The sequence below is a fragment of the Nelumbo nucifera genome, chromosome 3 (assembly GCF_055504915.1).
Source record: "Nelumbo nucifera cultivar China Antique chromosome 3, China Antique-T2T, whole genome shotgun sequence".
In the NCBI taxonomy this organism is placed as follows: domain Eukaryota; kingdom Viridiplantae; phylum Streptophyta; class Magnoliopsida; order Proteales; family Nelumbonaceae; genus Nelumbo; species Nelumbo nucifera.
The window spans coordinates 27,813,770-27,829,815 of record NC_142651.1 but is presented as its reverse complement, the minus strand read 5'-3'; the positions used below and the strand labels follow the sequence as shown (position 1 = coordinate 27,829,815).

At 36.1% G+C, this 16,046-nt stretch overlaps 1 protein-coding gene and 1 long non-coding RNA gene across 2 annotated transcripts; both read right to left on the bottom strand.

Moving 5' to 3' along the window:
• Positions 1-1,211: 1,211 nt before the first annotated feature.
• LOC104603071 (uncharacterized) lies at positions 1,212-9,461 on the bottom strand. Its single transcript, XM_010267042.3, has 10 exons — positions 7,567-9,461; positions 7,283-7,420; positions 5,940-6,128; positions 3,227-3,364; positions 3,018-3,136; positions 2,802-2,934; positions 2,561-2,690; positions 2,387-2,466; positions 2,146-2,280; positions 1,212-1,918 (listed from the first exon to the last, which is right to left on the bottom strand). The coding sequence occupies exons 1-10, from the start codon at positions 8,059-8,061 to the stop codon at positions 1,688-1,690; spliced, it is 1,788 nt and encodes a 595-aa protein (XP_010265344.1). The 5' UTR covers positions 8,062-9,461; the 3' UTR covers positions 1,212-1,687.
• A 147-nt stretch (positions 9,462-9,608) lies between these two features.
• On the bottom strand, positions 9,609-15,648 carry LOC148801067 (uncharacterized). The gene is made up of 3 exons (XR_016083549.1): positions 15,571-15,648; positions 15,303-15,415; positions 9,609-13,348 (listed from the first exon to the last, which is right to left on the bottom strand). It is a non-coding gene; the product is annotated as an uncharacterized LOC148801067 (long non-coding RNA).
• Between the last annotated feature and the right edge of the window lie 398 nt (positions 15,649-16,046).

The following is a 16,046-nucleotide window of genomic DNA, read 5'->3' as shown; positions in this document are numbered from 1 at the left end:
TCTAAAAAGAGCTTTTGTGATTTCATAAAAATACTTTAATAAAAATGCTTTTATAAAAGTAAGTATTTTTGTAAAAGTACTTTTATAAAAATACTTTCATAGAAGTGTTTTTATAGTACTTTTAAAAGTACTTCCATGAAAGGGCTTTTATAAAAATTCTTTCACAAAAATACTAAAAGTACTTTTATTAAAGTGTTTGTGTAAAAATACTTTTATAAAAGTGCTTGTGTAAAAGTGTGTAAAATTACTTTTATAAAAATGCTTTCGTAAAAGTACTTCCATGGTAGTCCACTAATAAACATAAAATACTTTTATAAAAGTGCTTGTGTAAAAGTGTGTAAAATTACTTTTATAAAAATGCTTTCGTAAAAGTACTTCCATGGTAGTCCACTAATAAACATATATGGCAACAATTTTATAGGCAGAGTTTCCTCAAAAAATGAAAATGAACAATTTGAGACATGATTATTTTTCATGCTGCAGACTCTCAATTTTTGTGTTGTGAGCTCATTTTTCATTCTAAAAGGAATATAGCCCATGACAAGAATTTTATAACCAACCGATCTAATGTTATTCATTCTTGATCATTCTTGCCGATTCTTACCCAAAATGAATAAGAATTAAAAGAATGAAACTCAGAACAGTGAACAAAACATGACCTTACCTTCCCAAAAAAGAAGGCAAAGCCTTTCCCCATTTAACAAAATAAATAAATGTTCAAGTACGATACTGGAAAATTTTGTAACCAATCAACAGGGCCCTTCCAGTATCATGTCTTTCCCGCAGCATATTATGTTAATCTTGGGTCACAGCGTTGGTCAGGTTTGATCAGTAAGATCAGAAATGGTGGGGAAGCACAAAATTGCCCAGCAAATTTTGGCTTATAAAGGTTAGGCCTTTGTGTCCACTTTTTTTTTTCGAAAAAGTACAAGCCCAACGCAGATATCTGATTTCCACTGCATAGCTATAAACATTCAAAATGTCAAAAATCCCCACTCTACACACCAATGCCCGCTGTAGAGTGGATAAATTGAGTGATAAACGTAAGGGATACGGATCTCTCACCATGCGAGCATTCTCATCTGATCACATCAATCATTTCTCCCTGCAACAAACACCAAAAAATCTGCACATACCACAATCATTTCCAGATTTTCACTGTTCCAAACAGTGAACCAAATTATTAGCAGTAGCTGTCAAGTTTGCAGAAATTTGTGCAGCTTAAACAGAATTCTATACTACCACATCCAATGTAGAAAAGAAGAAAAGTATCTACATAAACTAATGAAACAATTAAACATGAAAATCCTCTCAGGGAATCGGGGTTGAACCATATAGGTTCCACCAGTGTCTGAAACCATTTCTATAAGATCATTTTTGCATGTATAGAAGAAAGTAATTAATTAACTTGGAAAAACTCCTACATCTAATGCATTAAAAATCAAGACAGAAGAGGCAAATGAAATCCTGAACTAAACATTCTCATCATCACTCCTTACTCTTGTCAGCCAATTTGTACTTTCATGAAGCTTTTTACTCCTCCCCCTAAGCCAATGATACTTGGCAAGTCTTATATAATAGATACCTCATTTGCTGACCCTACTTTGTGGACCAACTTGCTTACATTTCCTATGCCGAATGTTGTGAAAGCCTTGTTACTGTTATTCACCATTAGCCACCAACTTGCTCAGATGGATTCTGGAGCACTGAATATTACAGGTAGCTTGCTCAGATCCCAGAACTCCATGCTTGGGGACATGATGGCCACAGCCAAAGCAACTCCCCCAATCACCACCATACTCTTCAAGCAGCCATGACCACGTGATATTCTTCCCAAGATTGCCTTACAGTACTTGTCAGCGTCCTTGATGGAAGCTTGCTCACCAGCATCCCCTCCACTAGCCAAAACTTTCACATTCTAAAAAAACCAAAATTAGACAAATTAGCCTTATAATATATTTTATCCATAACTACTTAATGAAAATATGTACAATGACATGAATTGTGAAAAAAATAATTCAAACATAACAATGACATGATGAGGAAAAATTTAGGTAGTACCCATACCAAATTCTTAGAATCAGATGTGGCTCCTTAATTTAACATAAATATAACTTGAAGGGAAACAATTATATCCACATTTACCTTCAGTCTGAAACTCTTGAGAGTCTCTTTCAATGGGTCAAGAGAAGAATGTTTCACAGAATGCTCCTTCCATTCATCAGACAGCTTTTGCAGAATGACAACACTCGCCTCTATGTTATCCAGGTAAATCTTGTCCTGTTTCCACCATGTCACCAAGAAAAAGACCAAAAGTCATGATACAGCAGCTATGAGCCATCCACTAAGTGTAAAGTGCAATATACTAATGATTCAAGTTGCTTACCCAGATCTTGTAGCAATCAGGGTTTTGAGTCAAACACCAGATAAAAACAGCAGCTGCTTCTTTGGATAGTTCAGAAGTGCCTGCAAAAGGGAGTTTTCTATGTCAAAATCTGAAGTATTATCTGACCTCATAAGAAAAAGGCAATAAAGGGCGTCCATGAAAAATGGAACATACTTTCCCCGGCTGCTTGAACTGCAATACTGAATATTTGCTGAGAAATTTGCTTCATTGCTTTACTTCCAGGGGCACCAGAAAGTGCCAGCTCCTTCAAGGAGGGATATATTGCCTCAAACCTTTCAGTAGCCTGCACAGAAACAAGTTCAGAAGACTGCCTTCAACTCCTAGCAGTATAACAGGACCAATCAGATTGCATTTCAATGATCTAATCCTACAAAAACTTCCTAACAAAACCCACCTTAACTCGAGCTGAAGGAGCAGGGAAAGTGCTTCGCATCAACATCTCAAAAGCTGAAGGTGGCACCAACCGCTCCCCTTTTCTGACAGCACCATTCAATAAAATAGACCGAGCTTTGGGGGCAGACAAAATTCTGCATCAAAGAATACAAGAAACTTTCAGATCCACAACACAATATACTAATGGGAAGATTACATTTCAACCAAACATTCACACCTTTCAACTAACTGCAAGACCAAGTCTCTGGATTGTGGATTACAGTTTTTCCCATTGACTATAGGCAAGAGGTTATGTACCCATGCAAACATTCCTACAACCAAGTCTCCTTGACAAGCCTAAATAAATCGATTTTAGTATCAGGTATAAAGAGAATATAAACACAATTTATTTGTAGAAAATCCATATACCAAATTATCAATTCTTACCTGAGCAATCATCCATACAAGAAGTGGAAGTTTATCTTGCCCTTGATACTTGACATTCTCCCTCAATACTGGCAATATGCTGATTAAGATGTCAGGTTTACGTCGCAGAACCATTGCTAAAACTACAAATATAGCGACCTGCAACTCAAGATATCAATTAAACATTAACCTGTGAAAATGCTAAATAATAAAGTAAAACATTATCAGAAAAAATTTTTGGTACTGGATGCAAGTAAAGATAGCCAGGGAATAGCAATTACATTACACATGTACATTCACAACAGTCTTTTCTGGGACAAGTGACAGTAAAATTATTGAGAAAGAAAATATATACTTCACTACTCTCCAACATACATATTGGAGTAGGATAATAGCAATACAACAGCCATTAACTAACAGCTCCGTAGCCTCCATACATTACAAAAAGAAAACAGCAACAGGTTTTTCCCTAGACCCGGCATTCCCCATTATAGCTCTCTCTTGTTAACTCCCATCCTAGCTAGACTATCTGCTAAACTGTTAGCAGACCAAGGGATCATCCAACTGAATAAGCAATTCAGATTGGAAGACAAAGCTGTAGTTTCTTTAATTTTATATCCAAGAAACCAAGATCCTTCAGGTTCTTTATTTTGATAATTTCCTTTGCCCAAATGCAACAAAATCACTGATGAGGTTCTTTCATACTCATTTGGGGGTGATTTAGTCACGAACAATACAGTGCCAGATTTATGTTGCTTTACTTCCTCCAAGGTTAATAGTGCACTAGATTAGTAGCGAACAATGATGACAGATCAATCTTCAACTTGGCCTTCTTAAAGGAGGCTGATTATAAGGGCATGATGCAGGGCAGGTACATGATATACCTCTGAATCTAGATACGTTGTTTACAGGTAAAACTATGCACCCTGGCCATAACTAAAGTAAAAAACACATCATGGAGAACAAGTGAAACAGAGCATTTTTAATAATATTCTAAGACCAAGTTGCATAGTAGAGCAACAGTTAACAGATGGTTCAGTTGTAACAAGAGAAGGGAGGAAGGAATTAAACATTCAAATTATATGGTTCAAGATTCAAGAATTAATTCATTCTACACTTTGATCTAATACTCCATGGCCATTCCGGATCTGCTACCTACAATCTGTTCCCACATCTCTACCCATTGAACACCACCATTGTGTATTAGGAACAACTCCCAATGAATGACAAGGGAGATATTCCCAATGCACAGTTGTAATGTGCCGTGGATATAGATGTGGGAACAGATTTTGGGAAGCAGATCCAAGCCTCTCCATGGCATATATTGAGTTCAACTATCGAACCAACAGTTTAACCATAAGCCATCTCTCCCTTTTGGGTAGGCTTTCTTGCCCAGGGGTCTTAATGGATTGGGGAGGGGGAACCCACTGGCATTTTGATTTTTGGGATACAGATTAACAACTTGAGAATGAAATTTGTGAGTATGTGTGGGATATGCAAAGAAATATCATTTGGTGAAATGGGGTACAGTTTGCAGAACTTAAAAAGATGGTGGGTTTGATTTTAGAAGGGTGAGAACATTTAATAAGGTTTTATTGGGAAAGTGGTTATCGAGATTTGGGTTGGATAAGGAAAGGGGAGCTTTATGGAGAAAAGTAATGACATGCAAATATGGGGTATCTAGCTTCGAGTGGGACGCTAAGGAAGTTTCACATTCTTATCGAGTCTGTATTCGAAAAGGAATTATGTCACTTCAACAGTAGGGGTGCATCATAATTGCATTCTGGAAAAAATCCCTACATTTTTTTATAAACAAAGTACTTACATTATTTTTTTGGGTCATTTTTCTCCTAATTTATCTTTGGCATAAACAATAGGATAATTCAAGGGAAACAACAACCAAAGTTCAGCCAAATTATAAAAATGCAGCATAGGAAACCCAGTCTAAGTGCATATAAGATCTAGATTCAGAGGGTATCATAGCAATCACTTTCCTTTAACAAAATACCAAACTTTCATAAGTTGTCATAGGAAATAAAAAAGGAAAACCAGTTCCACTTACTAGGAAAAATGAAAAAACAGAAGCATATAATGTCTAATTTTTATTTTATTTTATTGAAAAAGTTAGGTATTTTATGTCTATTACTCTAGGAAAATAAGACAATACGCAAGTACTCCCTCAAATTACATCAAGATTGATCTTACAAGCATACCATTTTTCTAAAAAGCAACAGCGAGAAGATTGCACTCAGTGGTCACACCTTGTCTGAGCATCTCCACTTAGAAATTATAAAAATGGGAAGGGAAGGAAGAATATTTGATGAAGCCTTCTCATCTAGTGCTATATAATGCCCTTTGCATCAAGGAAAATTTCAAAGGATCTTCTCTTTTAAATTATATTTATTTTTTATAAGTGTAACAGGGTTCTTACTTTATTTAGTTCTTCGGATTTAAAAATAATTCCAGTCTCTCTATGTTGTTTTATTTGACACACCTTCTCATGATCTCATCTAATGTTATATAATGCTCTTTGCAAAGACTCCAAAATCCATGCTTGATTTATGAGCATTTTCTGGTTTTTCGGAAGTTGAAAAAGAGATAATACAAGGAACAATAGAACATATCATTTTCCAATTACAAGAACAAAGCACCATCACAATTTGTTAGAATTGTAATATGCTCAACATAAAACACAAACATGCATCAGAAAAAAGCTTGTAGAGCTGAAAATTACCTGAGACTTTGATGGTGCCTGATGAACTACCTTCTTGGAGCCCCTAACAAAACCTTGTTGATGTGCTAGGTCAGTAAGAATGCTGTCCAGTGACCATAAGACAAAGGAACTAAGGGCATCAGGAGATCGCTGACTTATCCAATCACTTGAGATCTTATAAACATCCTCAGAAATATGTGACAAAGGAATCTGTAAAAAATTGGCAAACTAGTTAAGCTTCCAAATGTGAGGAGGAAACTGTGGTTGAGCATCCTAAATAAATAAATAAATAAATAAAGTGGATACCTGAAGTCTGTCTGTACAACAAATAGAATAAAGAAATGAGATACAAATTAACCAGTGGTGGAATAAATTTGCCGGAACATGGCAGTTCATTTTCTTAATTCTTTAGTCAAAGAGTATGAATTCAAGAACATATCCTGTCAGTAAGAATTTGCATCGGACTACAATACTGTCAGGGCACATTAATATTTCAAAAATCAAACAGCCAAACATCATCCAATAATTAAACAAAAAAGGCTTATAAGTTACCAAATAAACCATGATAAGCACCAATTCAGAATTTTATAAACTAATAATATCTCTTAAACATTAAACTACTAACTCAACTCGTTGTCAAAATTAGGCATGCATGACAAATATTCACAGATGAGCAGGTTGTATGGATGGGCTACAAGTGGTAAAATACGCCATGATAAGCAAGCAACTTGTGGAGGTGACTGACAGAACCAATATACGACCATATACCAATCCAACAACTGCCATATCCAACTCCAGGTTGCTGCGTACTTAACTTAAAACTGCAGTATACATTATTTAAGCACGAAACCACAAAAACAGAATGCAGATACAGGGGATAACAAATAACAAATACAGAAAAGAACCAAGATAAAAACAAGTTAATGCAAAAAACTAGTGGAATAAAAAGGTTTTCTTCAAGCCTATCCGGTAAATGAAGGTCAAAAATATAGATATACTGGATATTAAGTAAACCCTTTGCATTGATCACAAACGAGTATAATAGTATAATTATAAATAGAGGGAATAAGGAAACCCTCGAGCTACAAAAATTAATAATGGAAACTAGTAGTGCTAAAAAGCAATTCAAGATCTTTCCGGTAAATGGCAATACAAAATATAAGCATGCATGTAGAAAACTCATGAAATTATTTAGCAAATAAAACTTTTTTCCCTCCATTACAATGAATTTGAACCTTCCCATAAAAATATTCGCAAAACTTCCCTAAATTTCTTATTATTTCTTCTTGCCCTTTTCCATTAGATTCTCATGTATGGATAAAAAGTAACAATACATCTGAAATAAGGAGGCAACAGTAACCCACATCTGCGATTTTTGCAACCGTTGACTCCTTGAGCATCTTGGTCCACTGGAATTGAGCTGCGCTAACTGAAGCGAATACCCGACCAAAATAATCCGCAAAGCGCATTAGCTGAATATCCTGCTGCGATTCATATGAAGCCTACGCCAAAGAAAATGATATTTTTTAAATCCAGAAAGTCAATTATGAAGAAAAGATCGAAACTTTTAACAGATCATATACTGAATTAGGCGACAGATCAGAGCAAATCAAATTAAAAATGCAAAATTCAAGAATTAAGAACATACAGTAACGTCAACAAGGTGTGCTGCCAGATCAGAAGCATCGATCTTGGAAGCCGCCTCGGCTACAGTAACCTTGAGCTTCTTGGGCTTTTTCTGCTTCGGCTTCTTCACTTCACTGGCCGCATTCTCGCCACCACCAGCAACCTCGCCATCGCTGTCATCGCCATCATCGTCAGAATGGTGTTTCGGTTTGGGAACGGGCTCGGAAAGAGCTGCAGCCGCGGCCGCCTTCTGAGCCTCGACACGGCGGCGGCGCTCCTTGGATTGTTCTTCGAGAGACTGAAAAACGTTGAGGTTGTCGCCGCCGACGACGACTCCGTTGGGGCGGAATTTGCCGGGATCGCCGGCGGAGTCAGAGGGTTTGTTCTTTCGCTGGCGTTTCGCGTAGGTAACCTTCTGCCAGCCATGGTCTTTATTGGTGGAAGAAGCATTGTTCAAGCTGTTCTCATCGTCTTCGTAGAGAGTTGGTTCGACGGCCGGTGCGGTTTTTTCGTCCATGATTCTCTATCCTCTGGTTCTTCTCTCTTGAATTTCGAATTCGTTTCTTTATTCTCTCTCCCCCTCTCCCTCTCTACAGATATCTTCTCGTGTTCTTCGTCGACGAGGGATCACAAGAAACTGAAGAGAAGGTCTCGCAGGGAGAAAGAAGAAAATGAGCGAGGGAATGTCGAGGTCGTAGTTGAGAAGAAGAAGAAGAAGAAGAAGAAATCGCACGAAACAATTAAAAAAAAAAGGCTCTCCGCCGGTTCTTCCCTTCGTCGTCGTCGGACAGGTGGAGTTTAAGTGTGGAGTCTCTCCTGATTTGACCAACATTACCTCCAGATTTACAGGAATACCAGTATTCATCTGAGACCAACTGATGATGACTCATGAAATTGCCGCACCTAGGATAATATCATACTTCTTGTTTCACCCAAAAGAATTTCACTCTTCGCTGTCTCAACTCTCAAGATCTCCAACGACAGCGACTTGCACGTTCTTATCAACCCACTGTTCCACTCCCTACCATCATGACAGGTAACACCATGTGGGTCCTATGTTTTCTGGAGCCGATGGATAGGAATCGATTGGTTTAGATGAGTAAAATCATTGACCGTTCGTTGGAGTGTGGTAGTGTTGAAAAGGTCGACTTTTTGAAGTCAAAGGTGGAGTGGCGGATTGGTAAATATGGGTGGGTTGGGCGGTCAAATTGTACAAGTACGTCCTGTGCGTTCTTGTTCGGCTTGCCGAGAGAAGAGTCCGCACGCAGAAAAGAGAGAAGAGATCCGATAAAGACGAGGATTATGGTCTCTCACGTGGCTTGTGAGTGGGGTCCACTACCGGCGACTTTTTGTGGCCTTACGATAATCCTTCTTCCTCTAGTTTGAGTCTTCGTTGTTATCTGGGGAGCTCCTGATCTGGTAGTATACTAGTTCTATATTAATAGCATGCTGCCGAGGGTTAAAGCGTTGTATTAGCAATCTATGGACGTGATCATATTGAAGCATAGTGTGGTTGAGGACTGAGGAGTAACTTAGCATTGCCAACGGTTAAGTGGGGAAGGAGAGCAAATGAGGAAAGGGTGCTGGACAAGATTCTCTGCAATTAATGTCTTAAAACCGTCTACCGGAAGATATTAATGTTTTAACATCCCATCGGGTCTAAATGGTTAGACCTGCTGACTTAGGCCGAACCCGTCTGAACCGGATATAAATTTTGCATCCATTTGTTTCTTGCAGTTTTGCATTATCTCATATAAAATTTGCATTTTTTTTTCATTTATATGCGCTGGCGGTGCAAATTTTGCAGCCCAAAAATCAATTAAGACTTGCACCACCTACCTCTCACCTCAATTCTATCTCATATCAAATGGAGACCACATCATTTTGATTCTTTTATCACTTCCAAACAAACAATCCTCTTCTTTCTCCTACTGAAAAATAGACTACTTCATATTTTACCTCCCACAAACAAACAATACAAGTGAAATTGGAATCAAAATTAAACCAGAATTTACATAACCTATTTGCAGTTATACTAATGCAAATGAAATTCACAGACAAACTGAGTCTTGGAAAGAGTACTTAAAGTGTGGAACCATGTATTTTGCATGTATTTATACTGTGTTCTTCCCAAACTGACCCTTAGGCTGCATTTGTTTGCGATATAAACACTGAACCAGGGTATTTATGCACTCAAGTTCGCGTTTGCAAGCGTTTGTTTGAAACGTAAAAAAGTAATGATTATCAAAGTAAAATTACATTTTCTGACACTTTTGTACTCCAAAAAGAGAGCATTATATACCTATTTTTTGGATACAAATTTGTATTCATTTGATAATTAACTTTTTGACCAAAGTTGAGGCATTGGAAAATAAGATAGTTGGAGCAGTTAATAATGGGCCCACACCTTTGCACCAATTTCAAACAAATAAGATGAATGCAAAAATGGTTTAAAATGGGAACCGCATTTGTATTCATGAACCGAAAAATAGATAAATATGTAGTGTACATATTTGCATTTGCATTGCAAACAAATACAGTCTTATATTCAATTGCAACAATGCCTAACACCCATTAAGTTGGATGCAATTTCTCTCTTATCCTAATGGTTAAAAAAAGTTGTCACGTTAAAATTTTATAACTACATTGTACAGTGCCATGACAGATGACACGTTTTTTTATTGCCATTTAAGCAATGGCACCTCCACTTATATATTACAACAGAAATAAACAATTCCATATATATATATATATATATATAAGGTTCTATTTGAAATGAATACAAATACAAATATGTAGAGTGTAAAACCTTACATTTTGTACTATTTGCATGTATCTGTATTGTATATATTTGAATTTGTACTCTTTCCAAACTGAACCTAAAGAACGACACCCAAAATGAAAATGAATTGTAAAGAGAAAAAAAGTGAAACAAAGGAAATAAAACAGAAATTAATTAAAGATTAAAGAATAACCAAAAGACTTCTTAAAAAAATGAATAACCAAAAGAAAGAAACAGCCCAGCACAAACAAACAGTATTTATTTATTTATTGCTTCATGGGCTAGCACAAACTAATAGCTGAGCTTCAGATTATTTTTTTTCAAAAAATGAGAAAAATATAGATTAAAAAAAATCACATAATCCAGGCATTCGGTCCTCGGATTCACTTTTCAACCAAAAGGGAATTTGATCTCAAGAAAGATAAGTGTGACGAGTAACTCATTACAATTGCAACCAATTATTCGGACTCATTTACACTCTGAAATGGTTGTAATTTTTTCCCTAAGCTTTTACCTTACTATTCCTTGGTTATGGCCATCTTGCAATCAGAGATTCTAACTCGCTAGTCACTACTCTAATATTTCTTGTTTTTCATACAATCACTAGGCAGTAGTACACAAAAACCTTCTTCATATTTCAAATAAATATGCAAATGCACCCCACTATTAAATGTGGTGGAATGATGATGTTGAAAATTGAAATTATGACTACAACTGTGTTACGAATGTACATTTATAATGAACAACATTGTTCATTCTTCAAATTGTGAATGCCATTTTTTCTAATGGGGGATGTCTATGTTTAACCCGAGCTTTGCCTTTATTGTTCAGTTGATGCATAAAACAGTTTACTTGAATACATAACCCAAGGTTTTTAAAACCAGACCGACATGTAACTGTTATGGGACTGATTCCTGGGTCAAATGGTCTGATCATTTGGTTCGTACAGACAGTTTATTTTAACTTTAATAAACGGCCAAAAATCATTGTTTGGATTAATGATTTGACTGAAGTCAGAGATTTATTGACTAAATTACCAGTTTTTGGCCCAAAAGCGATTTTAGGGTAAAACGGCACCAATTATCTAACCAATTCCCGGGTTTTCTGGTCCGATTCAATTTTCAAAAAACCATGGTATGAACTGAATAACCTGTTATGGGGTAGTTCAGTAAAAAACCCATTTTAACAAAAATAGGATGTTAAAAAATCTTAAAAGCATTATGTTAATGTTTTCCATTTGGACAAATAATAGAACAGGTGTGTTTGCAAGTATTTTAAGAAGCTTGAAGGGTGGTTTTGTGGTTTTGTAGTGGTCAAAGTACTGAAAGGTTTAAGCATTTGTTAGAAAACACAATGGATGTGCAAGTAATTTTACATATAAAGAAATATACATTTCTGTAAATGTAAATTTAGAAAAGGGTGCTATATATGATACAAAATAAATAGCATACTTTATGTACACAGAGACGGATATGGCAGAACTGTGGGCAGTCCATGAAGGTCTTCAACAGGCTCTTGGTAGGGGATTTAGTAATCTGATCATTCAACCAGATTCGAAGTCTACAATCATAGCCCTCCAAAAAAGGAAATATTGCAAGAATCTCTTTTTTATTATTTTAAGTCTTTTGGATAGGGTACAGAACGTAGAATTAAGACATTGCTATAGGGAAGCTTAATAACTATTCTGATATTATCTAAGTCATCCTCCATTACAAGTGCTCATGCTTATGAGAGAGGATATTTCTGGTCCCCCACATTGGCGTAGGTGCCAGACTGTTTCTGGAGTGTAGTTCGTTTATATAATATCAGTTTGAATCAAAATCAAAAAAAAAAAAGGTAGCCTTTTTGCAAATTAAAGGATTTGAAAGAGTTAATGAGGAATGATTTTAGGCCTCGTATATTAACAATTGATATGGCACTCAACAAAGTGGAATCGTGATTAATAGAACTGGCGGAGTTACCCGTGCTGAGCGCGGGCTTGTATATTTGTATGTTTTTTATATTTTTAATGGATAGTCATTAAGTCAAATTTTCCTATTAATACTAGGAGCATATGTGCATGTAGGACTCATCTTTCATAGCAGCGTACAAAGTTTTCCAAAGAGAAAATTTTCCTACTGCTACTTGAATTCACTAACCAACCTACTTAATTTTGAATAAGAAAAACCAGCAAATGGATCCAATTATGAACATAGCAATAATGATAATGACCATGTATTAGATGGGCTATTTGTGAATCCCAACAAAATTTATCTTTAATAGATTTTCCATGAAAAAATGATTTTTAGAATGAACATAGCAACAATGATAATAATCATGTATTAAATGGGCTATTTGTGAATTCCAATAAAATTTATCTTCAATAGATTCTCCATGAAGAATAATTTTTAGAGAAAGGGATAGACTCCATTCTTCTTGTAGAACTCTGGCATCTGGTCAGCCTATAAATATATGACTCTAGCTCATAAAGTCTGTGCAAACAAAGTTCTGAAAGAGCTGGAATTTCTACTAATACATGTCAATCAGAAGCCAAAGATATGCTTATCTGCATGTAATTATTTTAACACCAATCATATGGTAACAAAAGACATTAATTTCACGGTATTAGTACCATGAAATGGTTAAACCTGCTTCCATATAATGGAATGCATCTTTTTATTCTTAGAAGTTTTTTTTTTTATCAATAATAGAACTTATTCTTAGAAGTATTGGTACATTTGTCTTTCCAATTCTGATGCCCATTAAAAAATGGAATGCCCACATGCACCACAACTCTCTATTTAAGTAGACGAGGAAAATATGCCTTGAATAAGTGGTTATCAAAGTACAGATTCAGAATAAACTGTTTGGGCAATACTCATACCTGCCTCCCTTCATCCAGATATAACTGATGTCATTAGAAACCAAAGCATGTTCCAAGTTCCAATACATCTAGAACATCATTCCAACTGGAGAACACAAGGACTTTTGCTTTTGGGTCCGTAGATTTGATCCACAGGATTCTCCTTGTGACTGCTTCAAGCTGCATGGTACAGAAGAAAAGAACATCCATAGAAAAAGATTTAAGACTTACGAAGCAAAAACACTTCCAGTTAAAACTCACTAGATCAAATAAATTTGGACGGTTATGTAATCAAGTACAAAGTTCAAAACAAAGTTTCTGAAAACTGTTGAATACATGCTAAATGAACCAAAACTACAGGTTGAAATGAGCAATATATGCATATAGGTTTAGATTAAGCCTGGGCAGTGGGAAACCTAAATCCAAGCAACCACATATGACATAACCCAAAGAATAAGCTGCCAGATGGTTAAAGATTGACTGTGGTAGTTTGGTTGAATGCAGGATTGAACACATGGAAGCATATAAGTAGGGCTGTTGAGATACCAGATCTTTTTCTTTTTTTTTGGTGAAATACAAAAAGGATTAGCGACTAAGAGAAATCTTGTGAAAGACCCTATTAAATCAAAAATTTAAACTGAAAGTTTTATTCTAAAGTAGAAAAACTAAAAATGGCCCTACCAGTTCTATGCTTAAGTGTGTTTAGAAAGCAAAAAATTAAAATAATATACCAAGCAAAGATCTCTGTTCTTTTCCTAGGACTTTCCTATCAAAGGAAAGTATAACTTTCATGGTTGATTTCCATGAAATAAAACATGCTGTTTAGAGCTCATTAAAATAAGAATAGTTCATTGAGCTGAACGACCTGATCAAAGGTGTCTCAATTAAATGTTGATGGATGTACTTTGAGTAACCCGGGCGAATCTGATATGCAGGGTGATAAGGGATGGCAGTAGAAGAATACTATTTTTCTGGGCCAATAGGGTTTAATAATTTATTGAAAGCTGAAATGAGTAACTGCAACTCAAGGCCTAGAAGTGGTGGTGGACCAGAACTGGAATAATTTGTTAGTAGAAGGGGACTACCAAGTTGTTTATCATGGTTCTGTACAGATGATAAACACTTAATTTTTGCAAGATTTAGCTTAATGGAAGAAGCAAGAATGTCTCTATGAGTTTTATCCAAGTAAAAGTGAGATGCCAAGAGGATCTACCAAGAAACATTCTTAGCAATATCATCTTCACTAAAAGCAGGAAACAGCTCCAAAATCAAACTCCCACAATCCCTCTAAGGATCAAACTTTTATAACGCTATCAATTGGTTACCATTATCACAAATAAAATCTAGCACAAGTAAATCATCTTTGCATGAAACAATACCCAAAGAAATAAAACCCCGAGACTGAGGACATTGTGCAAAATCAAATTCTGTATAGCGAAATAAAAAAAAACAAAAAAACAAAAAACAAAAGTAATTGTAAAATAACAAAAAACATACCTGAACACAAAAACATAATAACATCACTTCCATATTTACAAGAATACATCTTAACCGTCATTAATTGTCTATAGCAACCAAATGGCAGATTTGCAAAACGTTACTAAGAATAGCACGACAACTGTGAAATAAAACATACAGAAATCAAATTAAAACAACACATAAGTAACCAGCTGTAAACATGCAAAATATGATTATTAGATAATAAGAAAATTTACGAACCAGGAATTCAGGGAGTTGAGAGAGGACAAGTTAGGAGTTAGAGACAAAGAATGTAAGTTGTTAAGCAAGGAGAAGGAAAAGGCGAATCTCATCTCATAAAATGACATAAATCGGTCTAATTGGAGATCCACTTGTCTTGGTGTGGCTCCAGTTTGTCGAAAAGGCAAACGGTGAACGTACTCGAACAGGGAAGAGGGAAGGGCAAAAGGAAGGTCAAAAGGAAAGAAAGAGAAAGCAATTCACAGTGACTGAAATCCTGAATTTCTTTGGCCTTAGTCTTGTAAAGAAAAAGATGAAGTTGCTTTCCTCGATAGCTTTGATTATGAATAATTCAAATTTCAAAGACGAATTTCAAAAATCATTTGTAAAAATAAATAGAGATATATAAACTAGTGACATTACCCTTCCGCTTTACCTGGCCAAAGTCTATAGCGAGCTGCTGAAGCTCTTGCTCGAACATGCCAAGGAGGACGCGAGAATCCAGCTGAGACTGAGAAATGCAAGGACGACCTCTACTACTGTCTACCGCTATAAGAAAAACAAGAAGATACGCTTTTGATCAAACCATAGTGTAATAAAATTATAAAATAATAAATGAGGCCCAGGAGAGGGAGAGAGAGAGAGAGTTTGAGGCAATATAGAGACAGAAAGAGGGTTTAGTTCGAAAAGAAAAAAGGTATAACCTGTTGAGTGTTGGTTTCCCCTCTTATGTGGAGGATGGCCCAAGAAGTCCATGTGGTATTTTTGAGCCTATGGATGAGGGTATTCTTGTTCAAATGAAAATTAGAAAAAGGAAATAACCTTTTAGTGGTGCTAGCTGCCAAAAAGATTGGGAGAAGAAGAGAAGAAAAAGGAAGAGAATCCCGTGCAAAAACGGAGAGAGAAAATGAGCGGATTCTTGAAATTCCAATCTGTGCAGTTTTTCATTTTGTGCTCTGATCGAATGTCGTTTATAGTCCGATTGAGCTGAAACTTTGCAGGCATGTTCGCGGCTTAAGGTTCTTCAATCTGAACGGGGGAGATCTGGTTTGGCTTACTGGTTTGTGAGATCTGAATCCGCAAACAGTACCTCCGTTTTGGGTGAGATTTCTCCATTATCTTGATATATTTGTTAGTTTTCAAGAAACATATTTTTTTGATGATTTGCTGATTGTATGCC